Source organism: Scylla paramamosain, chromosome 47 (assembly GCF_035594125.1).
Source record: "Scylla paramamosain isolate STU-SP2022 chromosome 47, ASM3559412v1, whole genome shotgun sequence".
Classification (NCBI taxonomy): domain Eukaryota; kingdom Metazoa; phylum Arthropoda; class Malacostraca; order Decapoda; family Portunidae; genus Scylla; species Scylla paramamosain.
This window is the reverse complement of record NC_087197.1, coordinates 2542501-2553752: the sequence shown is the minus strand read 5'-3', so window position 1 is coordinate 2553752 and position 11252 is coordinate 2542501. Positions and strand designations below refer to the sequence as shown.

Genomic DNA, 11252 nt, shown 5'->3' with positions numbered 1-11252 from the left:
TTCAATTAGCTTATTTTATTGATCAATCCAGTCTATTGCGAGCAAAATTTTCGCCACTAAAACGTCTGCGGGATAAAAGTGCCACCTTTCATTAGGCCTGCGGACAAGTGTACCCGAGCGTCAGTCATTGCACAGGAAATATATCAATTTTTTATTAAGTCTGTGGAGGAAGTGTGTCACCTTCCATGAAGTCCACGGACACTTCTACCCGTGTTACAGTAATTGAAAAATAAAATAAATAAATAAATAAATAAAATCGTGTCCAGCAAATCTCCGGGGAAATCTTGCCACGTTTCACAAGTAGTTTAAAAAAAATGTGAAAAAAAAAATCGAGGAAATGCTCAATATAATAAAATGCACAAGTGGAAGACTATGCACAGAAAATTAAGCAAAATCCACAAAAAAGAAAAAGAAAAAATGCACAAAAACTTGAAATGCATTTTTTGGAAAAAAGCTCAAAATTTGAAAAATGCACAAAAATTTCTGAAAAAAATAACAATACAAAAAAAATCATTAAAATGAAAAATACACACAAAAAATAAATAAACAAATAAATAAATAAATAAATAAATAATTAAAAAAATCACCTTAAGTAAATATAAAAACCCACTTGAACATTGGATGAAAATTTATAATGAAAAGTCCCATCTATAAAATAAATAAATAAATAGATAAATAAATAAATAAATAAATAAATAAAACACGAGAAGGGAAGGAGGGCAGCACAGGTCCACCCGTTTCACAGCCACGATCCTTCACAAAATCACCGTTGGAAGCAGAAAATGGTTGGTGGCAAAACTTTATGCTTAAAAAAAAACAAAAGAATAAAAAAAATTAAGAAAAAACTCCTAAACACAACAAAACACACATAAACAGCGTCTTTCACCACGCAGCACGTGACAGCGCATGCGTCGCCAGCAAGAGTGCCGGCAACCCACAACACAGTCATAAATGCTGGTTGTGTGCCAGGTTGGTCATTGGGTCATTGTAAGAATAAAAAGAAAAGATAAATCAATAAAATAAAACAAATAAAATAAATAGATAAATAAAATGAGTAATAATAATTTGATCAGATGCACGCTGGTTGTAGGTCAAATATGTTAAATGCTGATACCCTGCAGTATATAGATTAAAAAATAAATAAATAAATAAATAAATAAGTAGTAATAATAATAATAATAATAATAATAATAATAATAATAATAATAATAATAATAATAAGTAAATACATAAACAAAAAAGTATATTATTATTCTCTCTTTAAGATAAGAAGAATAATAATAACCAATTTTCTAATTATCACTTTATTTTAAAACATTGATAACAAGATTAGGTACAGTATTTTGTATAATGGTATGTGTGTGTGTGTGTGCGTGTGTGTGTGTGTGTGTGTGTGTTATGTGGTTTCAAAATTCTTAAAGCATATGGACGGACATTTCTGCACTCTACCATTACTAAAAATAATAATGATAATAATAATAATAATAATAATAATAATAATAATAATAATAACAATAACAATAATAATAATAATGATCAAAATTAAATGGAATGATCAGGAATGTACAATAATTTAACACTTTCCTGTGACTCAAAAGTGACCATTATTAAAAACATGAATATATAAAAATAAATAAGTCAACAACAATAAAACAGTGGAAAAATGTACGAGATATACACTAAAAAACTTACTTGTAATTAGTAAAGTTAAAAGAAAAAGTTAATTTGCTCGTTGTCTTCACGGTTTTTTCATTTTTAATCTCAGTAAAGAGTTAAAATAAAAATTGTAAACATAAACAGCTGGAATGTATTTAGGAATAATTATCAATATCTTTCTTTAATTACCTACCTTTATATTTACTATTATTTGTTTATTTTCACCTATTCTGTAATGCATGTATACTTAAAAAAAATTCAAAAAATGTACATGCTGTTTTTTTAAGAATAGTTGTAATCACTAATAATTATCGTTCTTTAATTATCTATCTTTATATTTTACTTTTATCTATTTATCTTTTTTTTCTACACCCAATGCATGTACATCAAAAAAAATAAAATAAAAAAAATAACTGAAAAGACATACATACACACAGTTGTAATTTTTAAAAGAATAATAATAATCAGTCTATTTGTGTATTTTACTTCTGTTATCTATTTATCTATTCACTTATGCATTTAGTATTTATTTCTATCAACACATATTTATCTATTTTGTTTATAACCATCTGGCACTCTGTAAAAAAGCTCAGATCCTTTACAGAAAAAAGAGATACAATTAATAAATAGAAACAGCATTTAAATAGTATAGGAACAGTATAAAAATATTAATAGCAAGTGTAAAAAAATAGTACAGGAAAAATAAATGTTTAAAGGTCATGTAGAAAAAAAAAATAATAAAAAATAAAAATAATAATTGGAACACACAACCAGCTACCTGTATATTTATTTGAAACCTTATGGCATTCTTTTAAAGGTTCCAATCCCTTATGAGACACATGGACGGATGCTGCCACTCTGTTAAAAGATTCTAATCCCTTATATAGGGGAATCAGGCACTTGAGATTAACAGTTATAGAGGTAATGATAAATGCATGGACGAGGGTTTATGAGCATGAGCATCAACATTACATCAAACACTCTGAATACCTATTTTGGAACCCTCAGGCATTCCTTTAGTGGTTCCAATCCCTTATGAGAGAATCGCATGGATAAGATTAATGGCTGTATGGAAGTAGTAAAATAAATAGTAAAGAGAATTCAAAGATATACATGACTGATAGTAATATACAAATAAAAAGAGTATAAAAAAAACAGTATTCTGATAAAACATTCAGATCCTTCATGAGAGCAATGGACGGATTCTGGCACTCTGTTAAAGGTTCTGATCCCTTAACAGAGAATTAAACAGATTCTGGCACTCTGTTAAAGGTTCTGATCCCTTATAAGAAAAAAAGACGGATTCTAGCACTCTGTTATAAGATCTCATCCTTTATGAGAGACATGGACGGATTATGGCATGTTCTTAAAGGTTCTAATCCCTTATAAGATGATGGACAGAATTAATGCTACTACAGAGACAGAAATAGTACGAAAATAGTAAAGAGCATTAAAAATCGACATGGTTAATAGTAACAGAGAAATAGAATAGTTAGGTTTGCCTCCTTAAAAGGTAACCGCACTAAAATGATTAATTGTAACGCAGAAGTTGAAACAGAGTCTTAAAAAAATGGATGGGTACAAGTAGCGGTGTCAGAGCCAGCACCAACACTCCTCAACACCACCAACAAGAGCAAAGCAACCTGATCCCTTACAGAAAAGCAGATGATTAGAAATAAAATAAAACAAATATATTCTCACAAACTCCTATCTTCTCTTCATCACCTCTCCTTCAATCCCACCTGTCTTTCCACCCAATCAACCAATCCTTCCACTACCTAAACCTATCTTACCACCCGGGGAAAAACAGAAGATGAAGAAGGAAGGAGAAGATGTGAAATAAACGAAGCTACAAACATAGACACAAAGGCGATGATGGGAGGAGGGACGAGGGATAGGCCGCCACTGTAGATGGGGCAGTAAGGGCACTGATAGGAGCCACACACTTCACAGATGTCGAGGGTGTTGACTGTTGAGTTCAGCATCAGCATTTGGAAGCGTTCTGTGGGGGGGCGGGGTGAGATGGGGTGTTAAAGGGGTGTCTTGGATAAACTGGGGTGCTGTAAAGTGTTCTGGGATGTTTTTTTTGTGTTTTTAAAGATTTTTGGAGTGTTCTCGGGTGTGTGGGAGGATGTAAATGGTGCTGTGGGGTGTTGTGTGTTGTTTAAGGATATTTTGGGGTGCTCTGAGGTGTTTTGGGGTGCTTTGGGGTGTTTTTTTAATGTTTTGGGGTGTTTTGAGGTAGTAAGAAGTGTTTGTTGGGTGTTTTGGGGTGTTTGGGATGATAATGAGTGTTTTTTGGGTGCTTGGGTGAGGATCTGTGGGGTGAATTAGGGTGTGTGTGTGTGTGTGTGTGTGTGTGTGTGTGTGTGTGTGTGTGTGTGTGTGTGTGTGTGTGTGTGTGTGTGTGTGTGTGTGTGTGATAAGAAAGATAGCTCATAAATGCAACACACACACATACACACACACACACACACACACACATACACACACACACACACACATGATGACGTATTTAAGATAACTACTAATACAGTTAGGAAACCCAAATAAATAAAATAAAAAAAAAGAAATAAAAAAAAGAAATAATGCATAGTTAAGATAAAAATACATGTGAGAAAAAATAAATAAACAAAATAAATAAATAAATAAAAAGAAAAGAAAAATAAACAGTAAAAAGTAATGATAATGAATGTTTTGTGTGTGTGTGTATGTGTGTGTGTGTGTGTGTGTGTGTGTGTGTGTGTGTGTGTGTGTGTGTGTGTGTGTGTGTGTGTGTGTGTGTGTGTGTGTGTGTGGGTGTGTTTGTGTGCAAAGGATAAGGATGCAAAACACTTACAAAACATAAGATAAACATATGATAAGAAAGATAGCTGATAAATGCAACACACACACACACACACACACACACACACACACACACACACACACACACACACACGAGATATTTAAGATAACTACTAATACACTTAGGAAAAAACAAATAAATAAAAGAAATAAACAAAAAGAAAAAGAACCCCCTCCTCTCTCTCTCTCTCTCTCTCTCTCTCTCTCTCTCTCTCTCTCTCTCACCTGGCTGGTACTGCTCATATATGGTGGCCATCCGGACCCTGGTAAGGTTGGCTACTGGGTACCATCGCTTCATCTCGTAATTGAAACACCAAGACTCATTGGATGGGATCTGCAACACAGGGGAAGCCACACTCATTAGCTGCTCCTCCACACATTCCACTCATCATCCACTCATTAACTGCTCTTCCACACATTCCACTCATCATCCACTCATTAACTGCTCTTCCACACATTCCACTCATCATCCACACTCATTAGCTGCTTCTCCACACATTCCACTCATCATCCACACTCATTAACTGCTCTTCCACACATTCCACTCATCATCCACTCATTAACTGCTCCTCCACACATTCCACTCACCATCCACACTCATTAACTGCTCCTCCACACATTCCACTCATCATCCACACTCATTAGCTGCTTCTCCACACATTCCACTCATTATCCACACATTTACTGCTCCTCCACACACCATCCACACTTATTCTTTGCTCCCTCACATGCCTCCACTCACTAACTCTGCTCCAGATGCCTCCACTAACCATCCACACTCACTCTTTGCTCCTCCACACACTCCACTTACCACCTCTTTACACACAGGCAATCTTCAGTTCACTACAGTCTTGATGTCCTTTATTTAGTAGTCACAATGATACCAGTGCTTGTTCCTGTACACCTCCTTTGTTCATTTTTTATCTTTTTTTTTTTTTCTTTCAGTGCTACATTTATATTGTCCTCCATGTGTTATTTAATGTTTTGATGTCCTAGATGATGAGATTACAGTACTACAGCATTAGCACAGGTGAGGGACATAAGGTAGGTCTTTACTGAGGCTGGTTCAGACCTACCCAGAAAACCAGTTTGTGACATGGCATAAGAACAGAACTCCCTCATAACTCAAGGATCCATTGTACCAGACTGTGGCCCAACCAAAGCACCAAACACAGACACACACACACACACACACACACACACACACACACACACACACACACACACACACACACACACACACATAATCATTCATACTCTTAGCCACAATAATAATCTATCTATGTACCAGGCTGGCAATCCCACACAGGGCAGCCCAGACAAAGCACCACACATACACAACATTCACACTCTTAGCCCCGTTGGTCCCTGGTGGAAGAGGCCAGTCTTGTGGACCACCTCACTACACCCCTGGTTTTGTTAGTCTTATACAGAACACCTTATTAAGTGTGTCAGTGTCTCTAGACCCACAACTCACATAGTCAAAGAACCACACAGTCCTCTTGGCAAAGGTGTCGCCGTGGCCGCCAATCACGTCCCGCAGGGAGGGGAAGGAGCGGGTGGTCTGAGCGATGCGAATGCTGCGCTCCAAGTCAATCTGGAACGCCACATAGCCAGTGGGGACCTCCACCTCTATGACGGTGGCAGAGCTGGTCTCTGACTCCAGCGTGTTTGTCCACCTGTAGGAGGCATGGCAGGAGGTGGAGAGGTGGAGCAAGAAGATAACAGCATAACAAGTAAGAAGGCAGCTCCTGAACGCTTGACTCACCATCTGTCATCACTGTCTGTGGATTCATCTGGCCTACTCCTCCAGCCAGCTATTGTCTGTGCTCTCACCACAAACTCACCCAGTGCATCCCACTCACCCACATCTACCTGTACACCAATCTTTCCCACCTCCTTCCAAAATCTGAACCTATCCAGTTTGTAACCATTTGTAACTGGTCCAAACTGTTCGTTAAAACACACACACACACACACACACACACACTCACCTGGCACAAATGGTCACAAGACAATGAGACTTGTTGCCAAATTTCGAGAAGTCCTCATCAATGGTGAGCTCGAAGGACTCCACGGGCGGCTGCTTCTTCAGGTTGCTCCAGTCCACTCCGTAACTCACGTCCAGCTGCAGGATGGCTTGGCCCGCCCCATTGGCCACCACGTTCACCATGCCCCACACATTCTGGATCTGTGGCACGGAGGAGGGGCTGCTGGAGAGGCTGGTGGTGGTGGTGGTGGTGGTGGTGGTGTTGAAAAATATTGGTGTGTGTGTGTGTGTGTGTGTGTGTGTGTGTGTGTGTGTGTGTGTGTGTGTGTGTGTGTGTGTGTGTGTGTGTGTGTGTGTGTGTGTGTGTGTGTGTGTGTTTTTTGTGTTTTGAGATGTCTTGAAAATCAGTATCTTTTTTTTTTTTTTATGTCTTGAAAATTAGTGGTGTTTTTGTGTTTTTTTTTAAATGTGTCCTGATAAAATGCTGTTTTTTTGTGTGTATTTTTGGAGAAGTGTCTCAAAAAATAATGGTGTTTGTGTGCATTTTGGAAGAGGTCTTGAAAATGGTGTTTTTGTGTTTTTTGAGAAGTGTCTTGATAGATGGCGCCTTACACATTCAGGGAAGGGGAGAGAGGACAGGTGGTGGGGAGGGTGATGGAGATGCTAGCAGTGTTTGGAGACAGATGAAGTTATGGTGTTTATTTTGTCTTTGTTTATGTAAGAGTGGCATTGGTCAAGAGAAACAGAGTGAAAGAAAAGGACCAAAAGGGTTATCAAACTTGACAGTGTGTGTGTGTGTGTGTGTATCTCACACACACACACACACACACACACACACACACATACACACACCCTCACTCATCAGAATATGGATCTCAGACACATTATAGATTGCTAAGAGAACACTGTAAGCACTGCATCCCTCACACACACACACACACACACACACTTACCGGAATGATATGCATCTCGGACACGTTGCTAGTAGCTATGAGGACACTGTGGGGGTTGCGTCCCTCCTCCCCCGTTGCCTCCACTGTTACCTTCATGTCCGTGATGTCCCTCAGCCGGGCACGGTAAGAGTACTCTGTCAGCGCCTGCATGGCCACCAGAGTATCCTGAAGGAGGTAATAGGAAGTGATAGAAAGGTTAGTGTGTTGGAGCAGTAAAGGGCATGCTGTGTGTGTGTGTGTGTGTGTGTGTAGTAGGGTTGTTTTCAATAATATATGTAGGCAGGTCAGAGCGCTGTGTGTAAGAAAGGGATATTACAAGAACCTATGTTGTTTTCAAAGGTTTCAATGCTTTGTTTTGATTTTAATAGGTTCTAGTGAGTGTTTTTGGGATTTCACGGGTGTTTCCATGGTTCTACTGGTAGTTTAACAAGCTCTAGTGGGTTTTTTTGGGACTTACAAGGGTGTTTTCATGGTTCTACTAGTAGTTTGACAAGCTCTAATGGTTTTTTTTGGGACTTTCAAGGGTGTTTTCATGGTTCTAGTGGCAGCTTAATAGGCTGTAGTGGATGGTATCATGGTCCCAGTGAGTTTAATAAGTCTAGTGACAGTTAATAACATAACACACATCTTTTAAAACCAAAATAAACAGAAACCACACCCAGTCAATCCATCATCCATCCACACCTTACCACACCATCCAACCATCCACCCCTGCCTTACCACAGTGGATATGAAGCCCCCATCATGCATCCTCATCGCGTTCAGCCACTCCACGATCCGCTCCTGGTCCATATCCACCCCGTCGCGGATCAGGTACACCAGGAGCGCATAGGATGTTGCCTCCACTGCATGCGAGTCCCACTTCTGCTCAAACTTAGGCTGCAGAAGGTTGCGCTGGTTGTTCTCATAGACCCGCTGGTTGGCCTCTATCCTCTCCCTCGACCAGTAGATCAGCCCATCTGGGGAGGGAGAGAGTGAGAGTGAGGAAGTGAGAGAGTGAGGGAGTGAGAGGCTGTGAGGGTGAGAGGCTGTGAGGGTGTGGGTGATTGACTGACTGGCCTCTATCCTCTTCCTCAACCAGTAGATCAGCTTGACTGTTTGGGAAGGGTGTGGTGAGTGTGTGGGTGAGTGTGTGGGTGACTGGGTGGGTGAGTGGGTGGATGACTGGGTGCGTAAATGGGTGACTTGGTGACCATACGAACTAAGCACATACACAACAATAAAACTTTCCTTCCTTCTTCCTGCCATCCAAATAGACACACACACACACACACACACACACACACACACACACACAACAACAACAACAACAAAAGCTACCTAGCCACTAATGTTCCTTCCTCCTGCCATCTGCCCAAACACAAACAAACAACAATAACACTCTCCTTCCTGCCGTCTACACACACACACACACACACACACACACACACACACACACACACAGAAGCTCCCCAGTCACTTACTCTCCTCCCTCTTCTTGCCATCCAGCTTCCCGTACACACACACACACACATACACACACACACACACACACAAAAGAAGCTCCTCAGTCACTTACTCTCCTTCCTCTTCTTGCCATCCAGTTTCCCGTACGCTGTCTCCTTCTCCACAGAGTTGGCGAGGGAGAGAGCATAGGCCACAATTGCCAGCTCATAAGGGTCCACTATATACACCAATTCTTTCTCCAAATACCTGATGGTGGGATTGGTTGGTTAGGTTAGGTTGCACTGGGGGATGTAAAAATAACTCTCTCTCTCTCTCTCTCTCTCTCTCTCTCTCTCTATAATATACTTTGATTAGGTAAGTTTTTTTTTTCTTTTTTTTATTGGTATTTTTTTTCTTTTCTTTGTATGGGAGACAATTATTGTTTTCTTTTTCCTTTTTCCTGTATTTGTTGCTTTTTCTTTATCCTTGTGCCTTCTTCCCTTGTGCATAAAAGAAAATAAATGAAACAGATAAATAAATAAATAAATAAATGGAAAAGAGACAGAGAAACAAACAAAAAAAAAAAAGATGAAAACAATTGAAAAAACAACAAAAAAAAAAAAAAAAAGAGACAGAGAAACACACACACACACAGAAAACAAACAAACAATTAAACCACAAACCACAAACCCAACCATCGCAGCCTCACCTAACAGCCAAGGAGCGTGCGTTGTTTGCCTTGGCCCGCACACCGCCCTGGAGAGTGTTGATGGTCTGCTCCAGGGTGATGAGACAGTGAGCCGTCAATGTAATATTCTTCTGGCCCCTCCACTGCAGCCCATACATGTAAGGAGATGCTTTCTTGTCCAGCGGGATGCGTTCGTAGTGAGGAGTCTCCCTGAAGGCGCCGGTGGTCAAGTCCTGCCACTTAATCATCCACGCCACGGCCTTCGATATGATCTCCGGTTCAATGTACAGAAGGTTCTCCCAGTCCTGGAACTGTGCCTGCTGCAGTGTGCGTGTCGTCCAAGCTGTCAGCCTGTTGGGGAGGTGAGGGTGGTGAGTGGTGAGTGCTGTGTCTGGGTGGTGAGTGCTGGGTGTTGTGTCAGGGTGATGAGTGTTGGATGCTGTGTCTGGGTGGTGAGTGCTGGGTGCTGTGTCAGGGTGGTAAGTGTTGGGTGCTGTGTCAGGGGTAGTGCAGCCAAGCCCCACGTCATTCCCTCCTAACCTAATGTAACCTAACCAAGTCTTATCCCATTCTAACTTAATCTAACCTAACCAAGTCCCATCACAGCACCTCCTAACCTAACCTAACCTAACCAAAACCAAACCTAACCTAACACCACCTCACCCAAATCTAACCCAAAAAAAACACACATAAACACAACAAAGCACCTACCAATACCTATCTGTCAACCTTACCGAACACAAACACAAACACACACCTTATCAAACCGAACCAAAAAAAAAACTCAAAACACACCTAACCTAACCTAATGTAACCCTAACTAAAAACACAATTAAACACACCAAAACACAACACCCATAAAACAACTCAACAAAAAACACACACACACACACACACACCCCTTACCAAACACTAGGTCCTGCAGTGTCCCAGTTCCTGAAAGATCCATCTGGACCGAACCGGTACATGATGGCAGCCAGTTCCACATTGAGCTGGTCGAATACATCCTGTGCAATGGCGGTCTGCTCCAGCTGATTGGTGAGACGAAGATAATGAAGCGTCCACAGGTTGGCCCCAAAGTTGAATGTTGATGCTTCTGTTCCTCTCAGTTCCTTCCGCAGCATTTGCATGGTGTCTACTGGCTCCTGCGTGGTGGTGGTGGTGGTGGTAGTGACATGAGTTTTATTAAAAGTATTGGTTATCTCAGACACACACTCTCTCTCTCTCTCTCTCTCTCACACACACACACACACACACACACACACAGCCCTCTTTCTCTCTAACACACACACAAACAGTCCTCTCTCACTCTTACTTTCTCGCACACATACACACACAAACAAAACAGTCCTCTCTCTCTTTCTCACCCAAACACACTCACAAAAATCCTTCCCCACACCCCCACACACACACACACACACACACACACAAATACATCCCAACACATAACACACCACCAGGCCCAGACCCCCAACACTCACCCCATAAGGGAAGGAGGGCCCCACCACATCACCGCAGAGGGACACGTGGCCGCGGGGGGAGCCGGCCACAAAACGACGTAGGATGCTGAGTGGAATAACATAAGACTCCTCCACAATGATGTCCATATACTCGTACACCACTGCTCGGTTCTTCAAGTCCAGGAGGATGGAGGTGTGACGGTCAATGGTGGCGCCCTCTGGCTGTGAGGCGT

General features: G+C 40.7%; 1 protein-coding gene across 1 annotated transcript in view; it reads right to left on the bottom strand.

The window, feature by feature from the left end:
- Window positions 1–1288: 1288 nt before the first annotated feature.
- Window positions 1289–11252, bottom strand: part of LOC135094914 (CD109 antigen-like) — a 25977-nt gene continuing 16013 nt past the window's right edge. The window contains exons 21-30 of the mRNA XM_063995424.1: window positions 11041–11241; window positions 10466–10704; window positions 9581–9910; window positions 9005–9138; window positions 8167–8405; window positions 7447–7611; window positions 6498–6694; window positions 5981–6182; window positions 4729–4837; window positions 1289–3658 (exon numbers count right to left, since the gene is read on the bottom strand). Coding sequence (XP_063851494.1) covers window positions 3441–3658; window positions 4729–4837; window positions 5981–6182; window positions 6498–6694; window positions 7447–7611; window positions 8167–8405; window positions 9005–9138; window positions 9581–9910; window positions 10466–10704; window positions 11041–11241 — 2034 coding nt within the window. The 3' untranslated portion in view covers window positions 1289–3440. The remainder of the gene's footprint in view (window positions 3659–4728; window positions 4838–5980; window positions 6183–6497; window positions 6695–7446; window positions 7612–8166; window positions 8406–9004; window positions 9139–9580; window positions 9911–10465; window positions 10705–11040; window positions 11242–11252) is intronic.